Source organism: Eupeodes corollae, chromosome 1 (assembly GCF_945859685.1).
Source record: "Eupeodes corollae chromosome 1, idEupCoro1.1, whole genome shotgun sequence".
Lineage (NCBI taxonomy): Eukaryota > Metazoa > Arthropoda > Insecta > Diptera > Syrphidae > Eupeodes > Eupeodes corollae.
In genome coordinates, this window is record NC_079147.1 from 205,773,613 (window position 1) to 205,787,016 (window position 13,404).

The following is a 13,404-nucleotide window of genomic DNA, read 5'->3' on the forward strand; positions in this document are numbered from 1 at the left end:
TTGTAATGTTTTTTTTTTTAAATAAATAGAAAACATTTTCATAGGATAAGAGATCGAATATGCTATGTGAATATTATGCTTTATAATTTAAAGTACGTTTTTGGTTGGAGATCATGGCAAAAAACGTAACAAAGACGCTGGAATGATATACTATATTTTTTAATCAAAATTGTCATTTAAAGAACATCAGAAAGTATGCAGTTAAAAATGAATGTTTGAGTTCTTTTGATTTATTAAAAAATTAGATCTTTCATTTAATTTTTCTGAAACTATTTTTTTTTTTTAGCTTTTTAGCGTACGAAATGAGTTTTTCCAATTCGACTTGAAATTTTAATACAACCTACTACTACTGTGTACGATATTGTTGATTGTTTAAAAACTGAACATTTTAAAAGCTGTAAAACAGACTTTTCATAACGATGTCATTTTGTTTAATATTGATATTTTTTGTGGAAAATCTTAGGTGTTCGGTCAGTTCAATGAAACTTGCAGGAGAAGACATTGTGTTTCGTTACTTCGAGGACACCGCTTATGTTCCTTAGCCTTAAATATGATTTTTGTACGTCACAACAAGTGTGGTATGCATGTTTCACATACAGGACGGTAGGGACCCTTAACAAACTGAGATGTTAATCTTGAAAATTAATTTTCTTTGGATTCATCAGAACTATTGAAGAACTTATATTTTCCAGACAGTTCTTCAGCATCACATTTTTAGTGATTTTAACTTCCCATAGGAAGTTATTGTATCGCTCAGATTTGTTCAATTGAAAAGTTTTACCTTTCCCAACGAGACCTTGAAGGTCTTTAAAATATAACAAAGAGGCTGGCATGCGACCCACACTGATAACTTTCCATCCCGTCTGTCGATTTGTCCTGCTTAAAAGTTTTTCTATATGTACTCGTATCAATTTTTACCAAATTTGCGTAATATTTTTTAATGATTTTATTTTTTATGAAAAAACGGACTGTTGGATTTTTATATAAAAATTACTGAATATCGAAAACAATATTTTCTGTGAAATAAAATAAGTTTGAAGCCAATATTTTCAATTTTTGAAAAGCTATTTGAGTCGAAAGTAATTTTTTACCAAGTTTTAGTATTGTTTTTTTTAGAGTTTTATTTTTTATAAAAACTGTCAATTCGATTTTTTTTCAAAACTTTATCGAATGTTGAAAGCAATATTTCTTATAAGATAAAATTAAATTGAAACCAATATTTCAAATTTTTGAAAAGATATTTGAGTCGAAAATCAATTTTTACCAACTTTTATACATTTTTTTTGGTTTTTATTTTTTTTAAAAAAACTGTCAATTAGATTTTTTTCAAAATGTGTCCTAATGTTAAAAACAATATTTTGTATAAGTAAAAATTAGCAAGAAGCTATTATCTTAAAGTTTTTAAAAGATATTTAAAAGATATTTTGTTAATTTTTTTTTCGGTTTTTAATTTTTTGTAAAAAAAACTGTCAATTCGATTTTTTTCAAACTTTAACTAAATGTTGAAAACAAGATTTTTTGAAAGATAAATGTAAATTAAAGCCAATATCTCAAAGGTTTTGAAAACATATTTGAGTCGAAATTCAATTTTTAGCAACTTTTATACATTTTTTTTAGGTTTTTATTTTTTGTAAGAAAACTGTCAATTCGATTTTTCTCAACATTTTTCAGAATGTTGAACACAATATTTCTTATAAGATGAAATAAGTTGAAGCTTAAATTTCAAGTTTTTGAAAAGATATTTGAATCAATATTCAATTTTTACGAACTTTGAGTAATGTTATTTTTTATAAAAAAAAAACTGTCAATTCGATTTTTCTAAAATTTCCCCAGATGTCAAAAACGTTATTCTTCGTTTCGCAAAATTGCTTAAGAGATGAAATCATATTTCAGTAGTAAAATTTTGGAGGTGGCACATTTTTTTTTTCAGTTTTATTGATTTAAAAAAAAAACCGTTATATTGATTTTTTTCAAAAAAATATACTTGTTTGGTATCCCGTTACAATATGTTATATAAAATTTAATTCAAGTCTCTAGCGTTTTTGGTTCGTAAGATACCACCCACGCAATTTTCTTGAGAGCCCTTTCTGCATCTTCCTGCCTTATTATCTGTATAACAAAATTTATTTGAAGTTGATATCTCTTTTCGCGAATGTACGGACGTACGTCCTGTTTTTACCAACGTTTATTATTTTTTTTTAGGTTTTTATTTTTTGTAAGAACACTGTCAATTCGTTAACAAAAATAGGTTACGAAATCAAAGTGTTTTTTCATATGAAAAAATTGTTTGGAAATGTTTAGTTAATTTTTTAGAAAAATTTATATGACAACTTTTTTAACAAAACACAGAAAACAGCATAAAAAACGGATAAGAAATGATTTTCTACCAAATTATTAGGAGAAAGAAAGAATAATATTGACTTAAAATTATTTATCGAACACAAAATGTTTTGATCTTAAGCAAATGAGGTCACTAAAAAAAAAAACAGTCCCATATTTTATTAAAGTTGTTTTGAACTGTTTTGACCCTGGCTTGCTGGACAACAGTTTTGATACTTTTCTTGTTCATTATGTAACCAGTGATTTTTTCGATACAGATGGGATGTATTTATACACTTTACGTAAGCGTTTTGGTAGTTTAGTGCCCAACAATGTACATTTTGTTTGAAATTTAGTTAAAAATTTCCCAATTAACTGCAATAATTGGTTGATTTAACTGACCATAAAATAGAAGAAACGCGTTACGAACTTTCTTAAGAGAGCGCATGCAATTTTATAATAAAATTCAATTATTTGTTAAGCTATATTCGTTTTTAAGACGATACATGGTTAAGACTTAAAATCTAAGATATTTTACTTTGACTTGAAACACGAATTGTATGCCGTGAGCAGTTAAAACTGGTGTTTCCAAAAATAATATACTCACCTATTAAAAGGTTAAGATACCTAAACATTATTTAATTTAGATCAAATAACAATTTAGTTGTGCAAACATTTCATTTTATGGCATGCGTTCGACTCGTTCTAAAATTAATAGTAAAATTTCGTAGTTCTAATAAATATTGTGTTTATATAAAATAAATAAGTTCGTATTTGTGAAGTAAAAAAAGCGAAACAAGTGTTCAACCTTGGAAATAGAGATAGTTTAACTGAAAATTTGCTTATACCTCCTTTTAGTGATCTTTACACTGTGTAAAGAGTCTCATTAAATCTATTGTCCCCATAGTAAGTTAGAGGCCCATAAAAAAATAAGATCTTATAAAAAAAACTCATATCTTCTTTGTAATGTCTAAGCTTTTAGCAGTTGTCTTCATCTCTTCAGCATATGAACCGTTTCTGTTTTCAAAAAATAGTAGTAGTACCACAGAAATTCCTACGTAACTATTGTCAGTTGCACAGCCCCTTTTTTCTACAACCACAATGTGGCTCACATCTATTTTTCCAATTCCAAAACATAATTTTAATTAATTATCTGTTGTTAGTGAAACCATTTATGTTGGGTTCAGATTTCTATTTTTCACCCTATTATTATTTATGTGACACTGACCACAGTTTAAATATAGTAACTAATTAAGGTTACACGTTTAAAAGAAAAAAGTACGTTTTTGTACTAACTTTATTTTTGTCATTATTAATTTTCTCCGAAAAGTCTGAGCATACGAAAAAATAATTAAATCACATCTTTAATAAATTATTTTTTTCGAATTAAAATTTTAATAGAGTAGCGAATAATTTTGTTTATAAATTTTGCATTTAATAAATTATGCTTACAAAAAAGTATCAAAGCGAATACCTTTAATTTCAAAATTAATCGCTTGCTACGATTCGCATTCGAAGTATTAAAATTATAATTTAAAAGTTTTTTTTTTTTGTTTTCGTTTTATTTTTCATCGTCCATGTTGATTTTTTTCTGAGATGTTTGTTTTTTGTTCAAATAAATTAAATAAATAGAAGTTCTTTTAAAATAAATTAACTAAAAACTTAAGCTAATCTTAAAAATCTAATTTAAAACACTATGAACACATGATTAGCTAGCTAAAAGTGGCAGCAAATCACACGTAAAATGTTACCCCAGTCGAAAAAAAATTATAAATAGTTTCCTTTTGTAAATTAAACAATCAAAATCACTTCAATGTGGCTCCTTAGACTTCATTGCATTCTAAGAAAAGTTGACTGCAATCCAAACCAGATCGTCCACGTTTTCCAGCATCATAAAGATTCTCAAATTGACTTCCACTTGTTCGTTCAAGGATCAAACTTGTTGCGTAACTAAAGAAATATATAGAAATGTTTAAAGAAAACATATTTCTGAGAATTCAAGAAAAAAGCTTACGTTCCCAGTTGACAGAAAATGCTTGTTCCACCAATTTCCTTAACACATTCTGTATTGGCGTCACAAATATATTTTTGCATACATTTGTCTTCGGCATTACGATAAGTCCTCACATATCCTTTCAACATAGAAATACCAGCAACAGTGGCATCACTCATCGAGTCCCTTTTGCCAATTGAACGAGCTGCCAACGACCGATGTGAGAATGAGGTCTTGAGTGCATCCAATAGATTCATAACAATGTTAATAAACTGTGAATGAAGAAATAGTTCATATTTGTTTTGAAAATTGTATGGTTTTTCAATCTTAAAGATCCAGTTTTGAAAAATAAAGAAATTAACTTGAAGAAAGCGGAAAATTTACAAAGGACCATTAAGCAAAAAAAAAATAAAAAAAGAAAGAAGCTTGTGCAGTAAGATTGTTTTGTTTAGTTGTTAATTTAAAATTAAAAATTCTATATTATTTATTAATCGACTGTGTAGATGTTATGATAAGATTTTGTTTTTCTTTTATTTTTGTTGTTGATTTTTTACCTCGCCAGCTTGTTTGGCCATCGAATTCACTTGTTCCGGATCTTTGGTGCCAAGAACTGATGATAGTACCGCGGCTAAGATACCCTGTAGCAAGCGAGAAACCATTTACCATAAAATTTTGTTTGTTTTAATTTATTTTTTGTTTCTAATGTTAAATAAAGGATATAAATAATTATTTCTGTTCAAAAAACATCGATATAAAGAGAATTTTAAATGGACTGTGTGGATTCATTATTGCTAATACAGTATGTAAGCCAGTTTTTAATTATTATGTAGTGTTGGAAAATTCAGGTCCTCAATAATTTAATCAGAAATGTATGAATCACTTCAGATATCAAAAACATATATCAAAAAAGTTTTTTTTATAGTCCACTCTAAAACAATTTTGTTCTCTGCAAACATGAAAAAAACTGAAAATGGAATCTAAATTAATTTCTATAAAATCCCCTGAACATCCAATTTTAGTAGTCTTCCTAATAACTTTAGAGAATTTATGTTTTAAATTTTATTTTCATAATATTAATAGATTTTGCTAGGTTTTAAGCATCTTAATTTGCTATTGAAAACAATACATAAATAAAAGAAAATTGTGAACATTATGTGTCTACTGATTTTGACGAATGCTTTCTTCAAAGTGAAAAAATTACAAAATTGTATGCTGCCTGTACTTCTATCACAGTTTAAAATAAAATAACTCATTTGATAACCTATAAGGATGTATTTTTACCTTAAAAATTCTTAAACTCAAAATGATTTGAGTTTTCTCAAAACCCGACTTTCGTGATTTAATGAGGGATAAAGAAAAATGTTTTGATTGTCATGAATTTACTAACATCTAAATCAAGTTTGCGAAAAACATCAAACTTGAAAAACCTTTAAAACTAGTTTTTAAGAAAGTCAATTAAATGGTCCTTATAGTTTTTCAATCACAATTAAACTCTCGCAAACAGTGTTCATCTCGCTCTAATATAATACCATACGAAATTTCTAACAAATTCCCTTTCATAACATAAAATATTTTATATAAAAGCATTTAAAGCAGGTGTTAGTTTTTGGTGAAAAATTTGTACGTTTTCTATACAAAAAATATATAAATAAAATTGTGCAATTCAATTTGTTCTGGTATATACAATTAAATAAACAAAATAAAAAAAACGCAATTCTAAGCTACAGTGTACCACAAATGTCCATTAAAAAAATAAAATATATATAATTTTGATACAGAACTTCAATACTCGCTATATAAATTTAATTTTGTCTTTCATTAAAAATAAAATAATTCGAAAGAGTTAATTGAAATAATAATTCACCTGCATTGGAGATCCATTGTCGACTTTGTCAATTCCATCACTTGGTGCACCACCGCCCAAAAGTGTATTGATAATCTTCAAACCTAAAATAAAAAAAATCATCAAATATTTGTCGCCATAAAGTGTATGTGCATGTGTGCAGTTATTTTTTTCATGAACTTTTCTTACCAACTGAAATAACATTAGCCCATGGTGATTGTCCAAAGCCTCCAACATTATCAACATCATCAGATTTATTTGGCCCAACTAATGCACCACCACCTGCTGCACCACCATTAAAGAACATTTGTAAAAATGTCGATAACATATTTGACCATGTAAAACTTGCACCATTACCCTCGGGCAATTGATTGGCCTCAATATCGTTCTCCACATCATCGAGTTCTACTTTCTTCGAGTGATTTGGCTTGACGGCAAATTTTCTAGAATCTTGCTGTTGTTGTTGGTACTGTGGCTGTTGCTGTTGCTGGTCAGCACGATATACAGGTGCTAATTGATTTGATGGCTCTGGTTGAATTTGTGTTGAAAAATCCATGCGACGTGGCATAATCATTTCTGTTTGTGGATATGCAAATGTCATCATTGTGCAGTGGACAATGAGAATGGTAAGATAGGTCCATCCGGTAAGTTGTCTTTGATTAATCATTCTGTTGAGGAAAATAAAATATAAATAAATAAATAAAAAAAAATGTGAAACAGAATAATTATCGTATAGTTGTAAAATTAGTCAAAATTACGTTTTAACATAAAAATAACCAAGATATAAATTTATTAAAGTTCCTGCATCAGCTCTTTCGTTTTCTGAGACAAATTTATTTTAGTAGACAATTAACTTTTAATGCAACCTTAAACAATTTAAAATAAGAAAAAGAAGAAGAATTTTAAAAAAAACATTAAAAACCATAACTAATTTTGTGCACATAATGAGCCTCTTTGCATATATGAAACCTTCATAATCTCTTGCACATAATTTCGTTGAATTATGTACATTGCGGGCAATGAACACAAGAAACACCAATTAAATAATTTATGAGGCGAAAACATCTAACTACATAACTTTAAAGAAGAAGAAATGGAACACAAGACAAACATTTAATTATCCATCTCACGTTTTCATATAAAGTTGTCTAAGAAGGCACCTCTACCTACCTCTTTCTGCATAATATTTAAGTTGCTTGCACCCAACCGGCTAGTTGCGGTGCGGTCGCGGCTGCGGTACAAGGCAGTGTCGGCGGCAAATAGCATATAGAATCTCATTATAAAACTTCATGAGTCCGCATTATAATGCTGCCAATATGGATAAGACCCAAAATGTTAATGACTTGCAAATCACAAATAAACGCTCTCGTAATGGAATATCTTCCTACATACGTGCAAACACATACCTATATACTGGCATACATGTACTTGTATAAGGGAACCCCTGACCTATGCAACACCATCAAAAGAAATAAAAGCAGTCATATGAAAGACTTCCTGAAAAACTTGTCCAATCCGTTGGATTACCTTTCGTTACACTTAATCGACAGATACTTGGATTGTGTTCATAGAACCTGAACCCACGGAGAATTTTTACAATCACACTTAGAATAAGATGAGAAAAGAAAATTAGAAATGAAAACAGGTAGCTCAATGCACAAATTCAATTCAATGCTAGAAAAAAATATATATACACCAATTGCATGTCTATATACACTATAAGTTCCGTTAAATTAATAATAACTTAGCCATAGACACACAATATGAAATCTAAAAAGATGTGCTTCCATACGAGTTGAGCATATGGCTTCTACTCCGATATACCTGTTGGTATGCTTACGCCATCCATAGCCAGACAAAAGTCATTGGACCTGCATGTGCTGAAGAAACACCTATGAGTATACACCAAAAGACATAACATAAAAGCGGAATGGTAAGAACTTCTCCATTGCCACAGTCGTGATGAGAAAAAATGTGCACAGCAAATTAGTTGTTGGTCTAGTTTTTATTGTTTGTTCTTAATGCGTGCGGAAAGACATAATTTCTATGAAATTTATTAATATGCACATAAATGATATAAAATGGTGACCTAGTTCTATGTGGGATTTGTGTTGATCCTAAGCTCAAAAGCCACAAAAATGAAAGTGGCTATAGGTAAAGACCATCATCAAGACAATAATCAGGCAGTCATTCTAGTTTTCATAGTCAATTAAAGTTTGCATATAAAAGACAGAAGCTCAAATTATATGTAAGTGACCTTTGTGCGGAATAGAATTTCTCTTGCAATTTTATTGTTAACCACAAAACCTAAATAAAAAACATGAGAAGTATTTTTTCCTTGCACACAGCTGTACCTGTGTCTAATAATTTTTATTTGTATATTATAATGAGTGGTCATTTGGTTGACCTGATTTTTGGTCAAGTAGAATTTGATTTGAGGTTATTTTTTCAAGAACTTTCACTGGTTTGAAAACAAGACAAATTTATGTTAAATGAAATAATAATGGGAAAGTAATGATAATTGAGATATTATGATGTAAAATTAAAATTTCGGGAGAATTGGCAATTTTTCCAAGATTCTACAAATAGATATCTTCTTGCATAATTTTTGCAGCAATTATATTTTTTAACTAAACATATTTTCTTGGTTTTATTTGAAACTCTTAGATGTAAGCATAAGAAGAATTAAGGCTGTGGAAAGAAATTTGCAAGGACACTTCAAACAAAAATTGTATTCATTCGAATTCCTGATTAAGAAAACTTTTAATTTATAGATAAACTCTTTTACGTATTTAACAGATTTTGTTTGAAATAAAATGTTTGCAATGAAATACATGTTTAGACCTATAAGTTTTTTTTTGATTTTTATTTCCAATTCACTTTTTTATCAAGTCTCTTTTTCACTTTTAGGAATTCACAAATCTCGATCTTAAGGCTCTAATATCCTTGTTTTTTTTATTTTATTTCTTAGCACCAAAAAGTTATGCAAATAAAAATGCCTCTCTTAAACTCTACGTAAAATATCATTCATTGACAACCATTTCAACATAAACAATGTTGATGAATCAATGAACATTCCGTATCACCCACCATCGCCTGACGAAAAGAATCTCATTTACAACCAAATAAACTCTCAGAAATTCCAAATGATTCATCTTAAATTTTTGTCGATTGCAATTTTATTTTATTTATTTTCATAAAATTTAATTTCTCCAATTTGATGCGTAATTTAATCTCGCCTTGGCAGTTTATACTTTCACTTTCTCAGAATCGAACTTCTTGGAAATGTCATACCTTACCTATGCCTTCTTCTTAAAATAAATGAGAAACATCTTTATTATTTTTTGTTGCGAGATAAATATTGTGGAGTGTTAATGACCCAATTCTTCGCGGTTTGTCTTTTAGTTTCTCCTCGAATTTTTATCTTTTTCTTTATTGTTGTCTGATCACAATTTAAATTACATAGTTGGGGTTCCAAAAAAATATAAACACAAAGAGAAAATAAAAGTAAACCAAAGTAAGTGAAATTAAAATTATACCTTTATTTATCTACCTTAAGATTTGTTTTGTTTTGGAGATTTTTTATTTTCTCAAGAAGAAAATGATACCTATCTTATTTTTCAAGGTAAAAATTCAAACGAAAACAAAAGGGATCCAAGAGAATTATCATCATTAACCACAACACTATCATTATATTAAAATCGAAAGTTTTGATCGTAACAGATTCTCTGGAGTTAGTATTTCTTGAATAAAATTTTCATATAAATTAATTTTGTCAACATATAATAATTCATATTCTGCGTCTTTTCATTTGATTTAGCTTTCTACTTATAACGTTGTGATTTAAAATTCATTCCATGTGTTAAAGATTTTATAATAGCTTATAAGTGTAAAAAAGCTTTGGAATACAATTTTAGGCGCTCAGTTCATAAATGGATAGATTAGAATGGTTTTTCATTTTAGTATTATGTTAATGACACTGTTTGTTTCTTATAAAAGTAGTGGAATACTAAGGCTATCTATTTTTGTTAAAGAAAAGTAGTGGAATACTAAGGCTATCTATTTCTGCAAAAGGAGCAACCCTGATTAATTATCAACAATACATATTTCATTTACTGAAACAAATAAAAAAACATGCCATAAGACCAACCTTAAAATGCAATATAAAATACATTTTTCCCACCTAAGAATAAACAAATTGAATTTCAGAATCGTAGCGAAATCATTCCATAAGAAAAATCGATAGATTTTATATAACACTGTTGACTATACGAGAAATTCATTACGGGGGAAACTCCAGAATCAATTAGAATTTCGTTTTCATATCTTTTTAGTACACATCCGTAAAAATATAAATTAATCAAAAACTGGTTTATATAAAAACCAAATCAAAAAAAAAATTCACTTCAGCTAGTATTTGAATTATTACTAATTCCTTAACATTGCTTTTTAAAATCTTCTGCTATAAAACACTTATCTCTAACATAAAAAGTAAAAACAATTCGTTTTGAATTTATAGTCTTTTCGTTGATGTAAAATTCCCTAAGTATTGACATAGTTTTTAATTTAAAAAGAAGTCCAAATTTTCGCATCACATTATTATATTTCTCACATTCATATTAATTCCATTAAAAGAAAAATGAATAAATAAATTTATTTGATTTGCTAGTTCATGAATCTGTTCTTTTGTTTGTTTTCATTTTCCAACATTTTTGTTCTAAATATTCAGAGCGGTACCATTACGAAAACACTCAAAAATATTCAAGTTTAAGTATCAGCTCTTTTGTATGTAAACTAATCAATAGTTTTAATTTTCAATAGGGAAGCACTTGCTTCTGTTGGAATTTAGTATATCAGCTTTTTTGTTGTAATATTTATGCGTCAATTAAATTTAAATTTAAACCCTTTCCTGATCTTAGTTAGCATTACAGCCACATTAACATGTCTTCAATTGTTTGCATCTACCTATATTTACATGCACCTTCTTTGATTTGTTTCTCAGTAAACCAATATATCTTCTCTGCACCTTACTTATTATGCCTCAAATACATAATTAATAAATCCATGATTTCTTTCTGTCTCAGAAAAAAACTAAGTTAAATGACTAAGATGTACGAATTTCATGTTCGTGCATCAGCTCTTTCATTTGTCTAACTGACATGCATGAACAGTTTCTATTCAACAAAACTATTCACCTATATATTCTCTTTTTTGTTCATTGAATTTGTGCAGAAAATTGCATTGGCAAAGTGCATACAAAAATTTCTCCAACCGACCATATTGTTCGTGATCACAATGGTTGTGAGGAGTTGCGGTGAAACTTTTCTTCCATTAACAAATTCCATGAGTAAAAAATAACAAAAAAAAACTCAACAAAATCTCTTTTCAAATAACTCTTAGTTTAACATGAATAACACTCAATAAATTAATTTACGGTTTTCTGTTTTGCTATTTTATATTATGTGTTTTTTATTTGATATTGACTGATCGTTATATCTGACGATTTTAATTTAAAATGTATAAGGTAAAGAAGTTCAATGAAGCAAATAAAAAACTTTCACCTTTTCTTTTCAAATGAAAGTATTGGCTACTATTTGAAATATTTAAAGAACAACATTTTAGGTATCAATTGTCAAAGCCATTATGGGTCAAATTCTTTTGCACAAGGTGTGTCCACATTTTTCAACACAGTCTTTTGTAGGTAGATAGTATTAATTGGAGAAAAAAGTTACAAAGCACAGATTCTAGATCACGTTTTGAATTAAGTGGGTTAATAGTGACACCCCACGAATTCTCCTTCCATGTGCAACTGCAATATGTTAAGGCCTCAGTGATTTTTTCAATAAATATACCGTCCTAACTGAAACACATAAATCTATGCAAATCATGAAATTGTTCTTACAATTAATTATCACTTATTATCAATAATCTCACCTGAATGGGTTTTTAATATTGCTTTTGTTTTATTATTTTTAAATCCTTATGACTGGTTAATCAATTTTGCTTTTTTATAATCCACAATTTTTCCGGTAGTATATAAATCTTTTATCACTATTTTTATTTTTCAACTGGATGTATTTTAATATATTTTTTTCTTCACTTCCGTCTGAGTATCTTAAACACGATCGATCTAACCACGAGTAACTTTTTCTTACATCTGAAACGGCGATCGCCTTGAACTTCACTTTATATACTCTGACCTATTTTTCTTTCTTTTCTTTCACCATCGTGCATCGTTTTTGGTTTGGATTGTGTGCTCAAAGTTTGCTTTGCACAGGTGTGAATGGGCGATGGAAAAAATATATAAATAATAAAATAAAGCGGATGATAAGGTTTCATGCAATTACTTGAAGTTCTTAGATGTTTTTTAATCTATTGAACATTTTCAAAATATGCAAACTAATTTTTCCTGGAACAATATTTTTAGCCAGTTAAAAAGACGATTTTTTTAAAATTGTGCTTGTAGTTTTATTTTTGAAGGATTACCTGTGAATTAATTTAAATTTATGTTTGATCCACTACACTTCCTTAAGACAAACAAGACAATTTTCGCAAAGAATGGCAAATAAAAGAAAAGCATTGAATGAAAATCGCGGTAATCGTATAAAAGAAGTTGAAAATGAAGAAAATCCATTAAAAACAACAACAAATATATGGTTTAGATATCATGCGATGATATGGTTATTTAGAGTATCTCTCATCTTGAAGATGAGTTACTAAAGTATCTAATTATTTTTAATTAGTTAATATTTTCTGTTGTAGTTGTAGTTTACTGCAAAATTTAATAATGTTTAATTATTGAACTTAATGGAGAAGAAAATGACAGAAAGTTAAAGCTGTTGCTATTGCAGTACACCATATGCCTATATATCATACCTATGTCACTTTTTTTTTAATATGTCAGTCATGTTAGATTTAATTGATAGACAGTTAACAGTTTATTGAAACATGGTGTTCATTTTATATACGTACATACAGTTTTCTATGCAAAGGAAGTTTGTAAAATATTTGTACCGGAAAATGAGGGGTATGTTATAAATTTTCTTTTAGACTCAAAAAACATATTTTGGTCACTAGATTATGTTCACACAAATTTGAAATATCTTTACTGAAATTATGTTCAAAAGACGATTGTACAATTTTGTAACATTTCTTAAATGATTGCAATTTAATGGCAACAGTTTTTGGCATTCATTTTTATTTATTATATGAAATCAGTTTTTATAAAACAATTTATATTTATAGACGC

The 13,404-nt window shown here is 28.3% G+C and overlaps 1 protein-coding gene across 3 annotated transcripts; it reads right to left on the reverse strand.

Moving 5' to 3' along the window:
- Positions 1-3,918: 3,918 nt before the first annotated feature.
- Positions 3,919-12,324, reverse strand: LOC129939986 (uncharacterized). 3 transcript variants are annotated; one of them, XM_056048197.1, is made up of 6 exons: positions 12,090-12,324; positions 6,345-6,823; positions 6,177-6,259; positions 4,867-4,950; positions 4,334-4,584; positions 3,919-4,269 (listed from the first exon to the last, which is right to left on the reverse strand). In XM_056048197.1, the coding sequence occupies exons 2-6, from the start codon at positions 6,820-6,822 to the stop codon at positions 4,143-4,145; spliced, it is 1,023 nt and encodes a 340-aa protein (XP_055904172.1). In that variant the 5' UTR covers position 6,823; positions 12,090-12,324; the 3' UTR covers positions 3,919-4,142. The 3 variants fall into 3 exon arrangements, with proteins under 3 accessions (XP_055904172.1, XP_055904173.1, XP_055904174.1); XM_056048198.1 differs by lacking the exon at positions 12,090-12,324 and adding an exon at positions 7,326-7,345; XM_056048199.1 differs by lacking the exon at positions 4,867-4,950.
- Between the last annotated feature and the right edge of the window lie 1,080 nt (positions 12,325-13,404).

Bases quoted from the DNA above. Each gene is read 5' to 3' on its own strand.
- LOC129939986 (XM_056048197.1), bottom strand. From the start codon at position 6,822: ATGATTAATCAAAGACAACTTACCGGATGGACCTATCTTACCATTCTC. The intron at 6,260-6,344 runs GTAAGAAAAGTT...TTTTTATTTTAG, and splicing joins GGCTAATGTTATTTCAGTTG to GTTTGAAGATTATCAATACA. The intron at 4,585-4,866 runs GTAAAAAATCAA...CTTCATTCACAG, and splicing joins TGGCCAAACAAGCTGGCGAG to TTTATTAACATTGTTATGAA.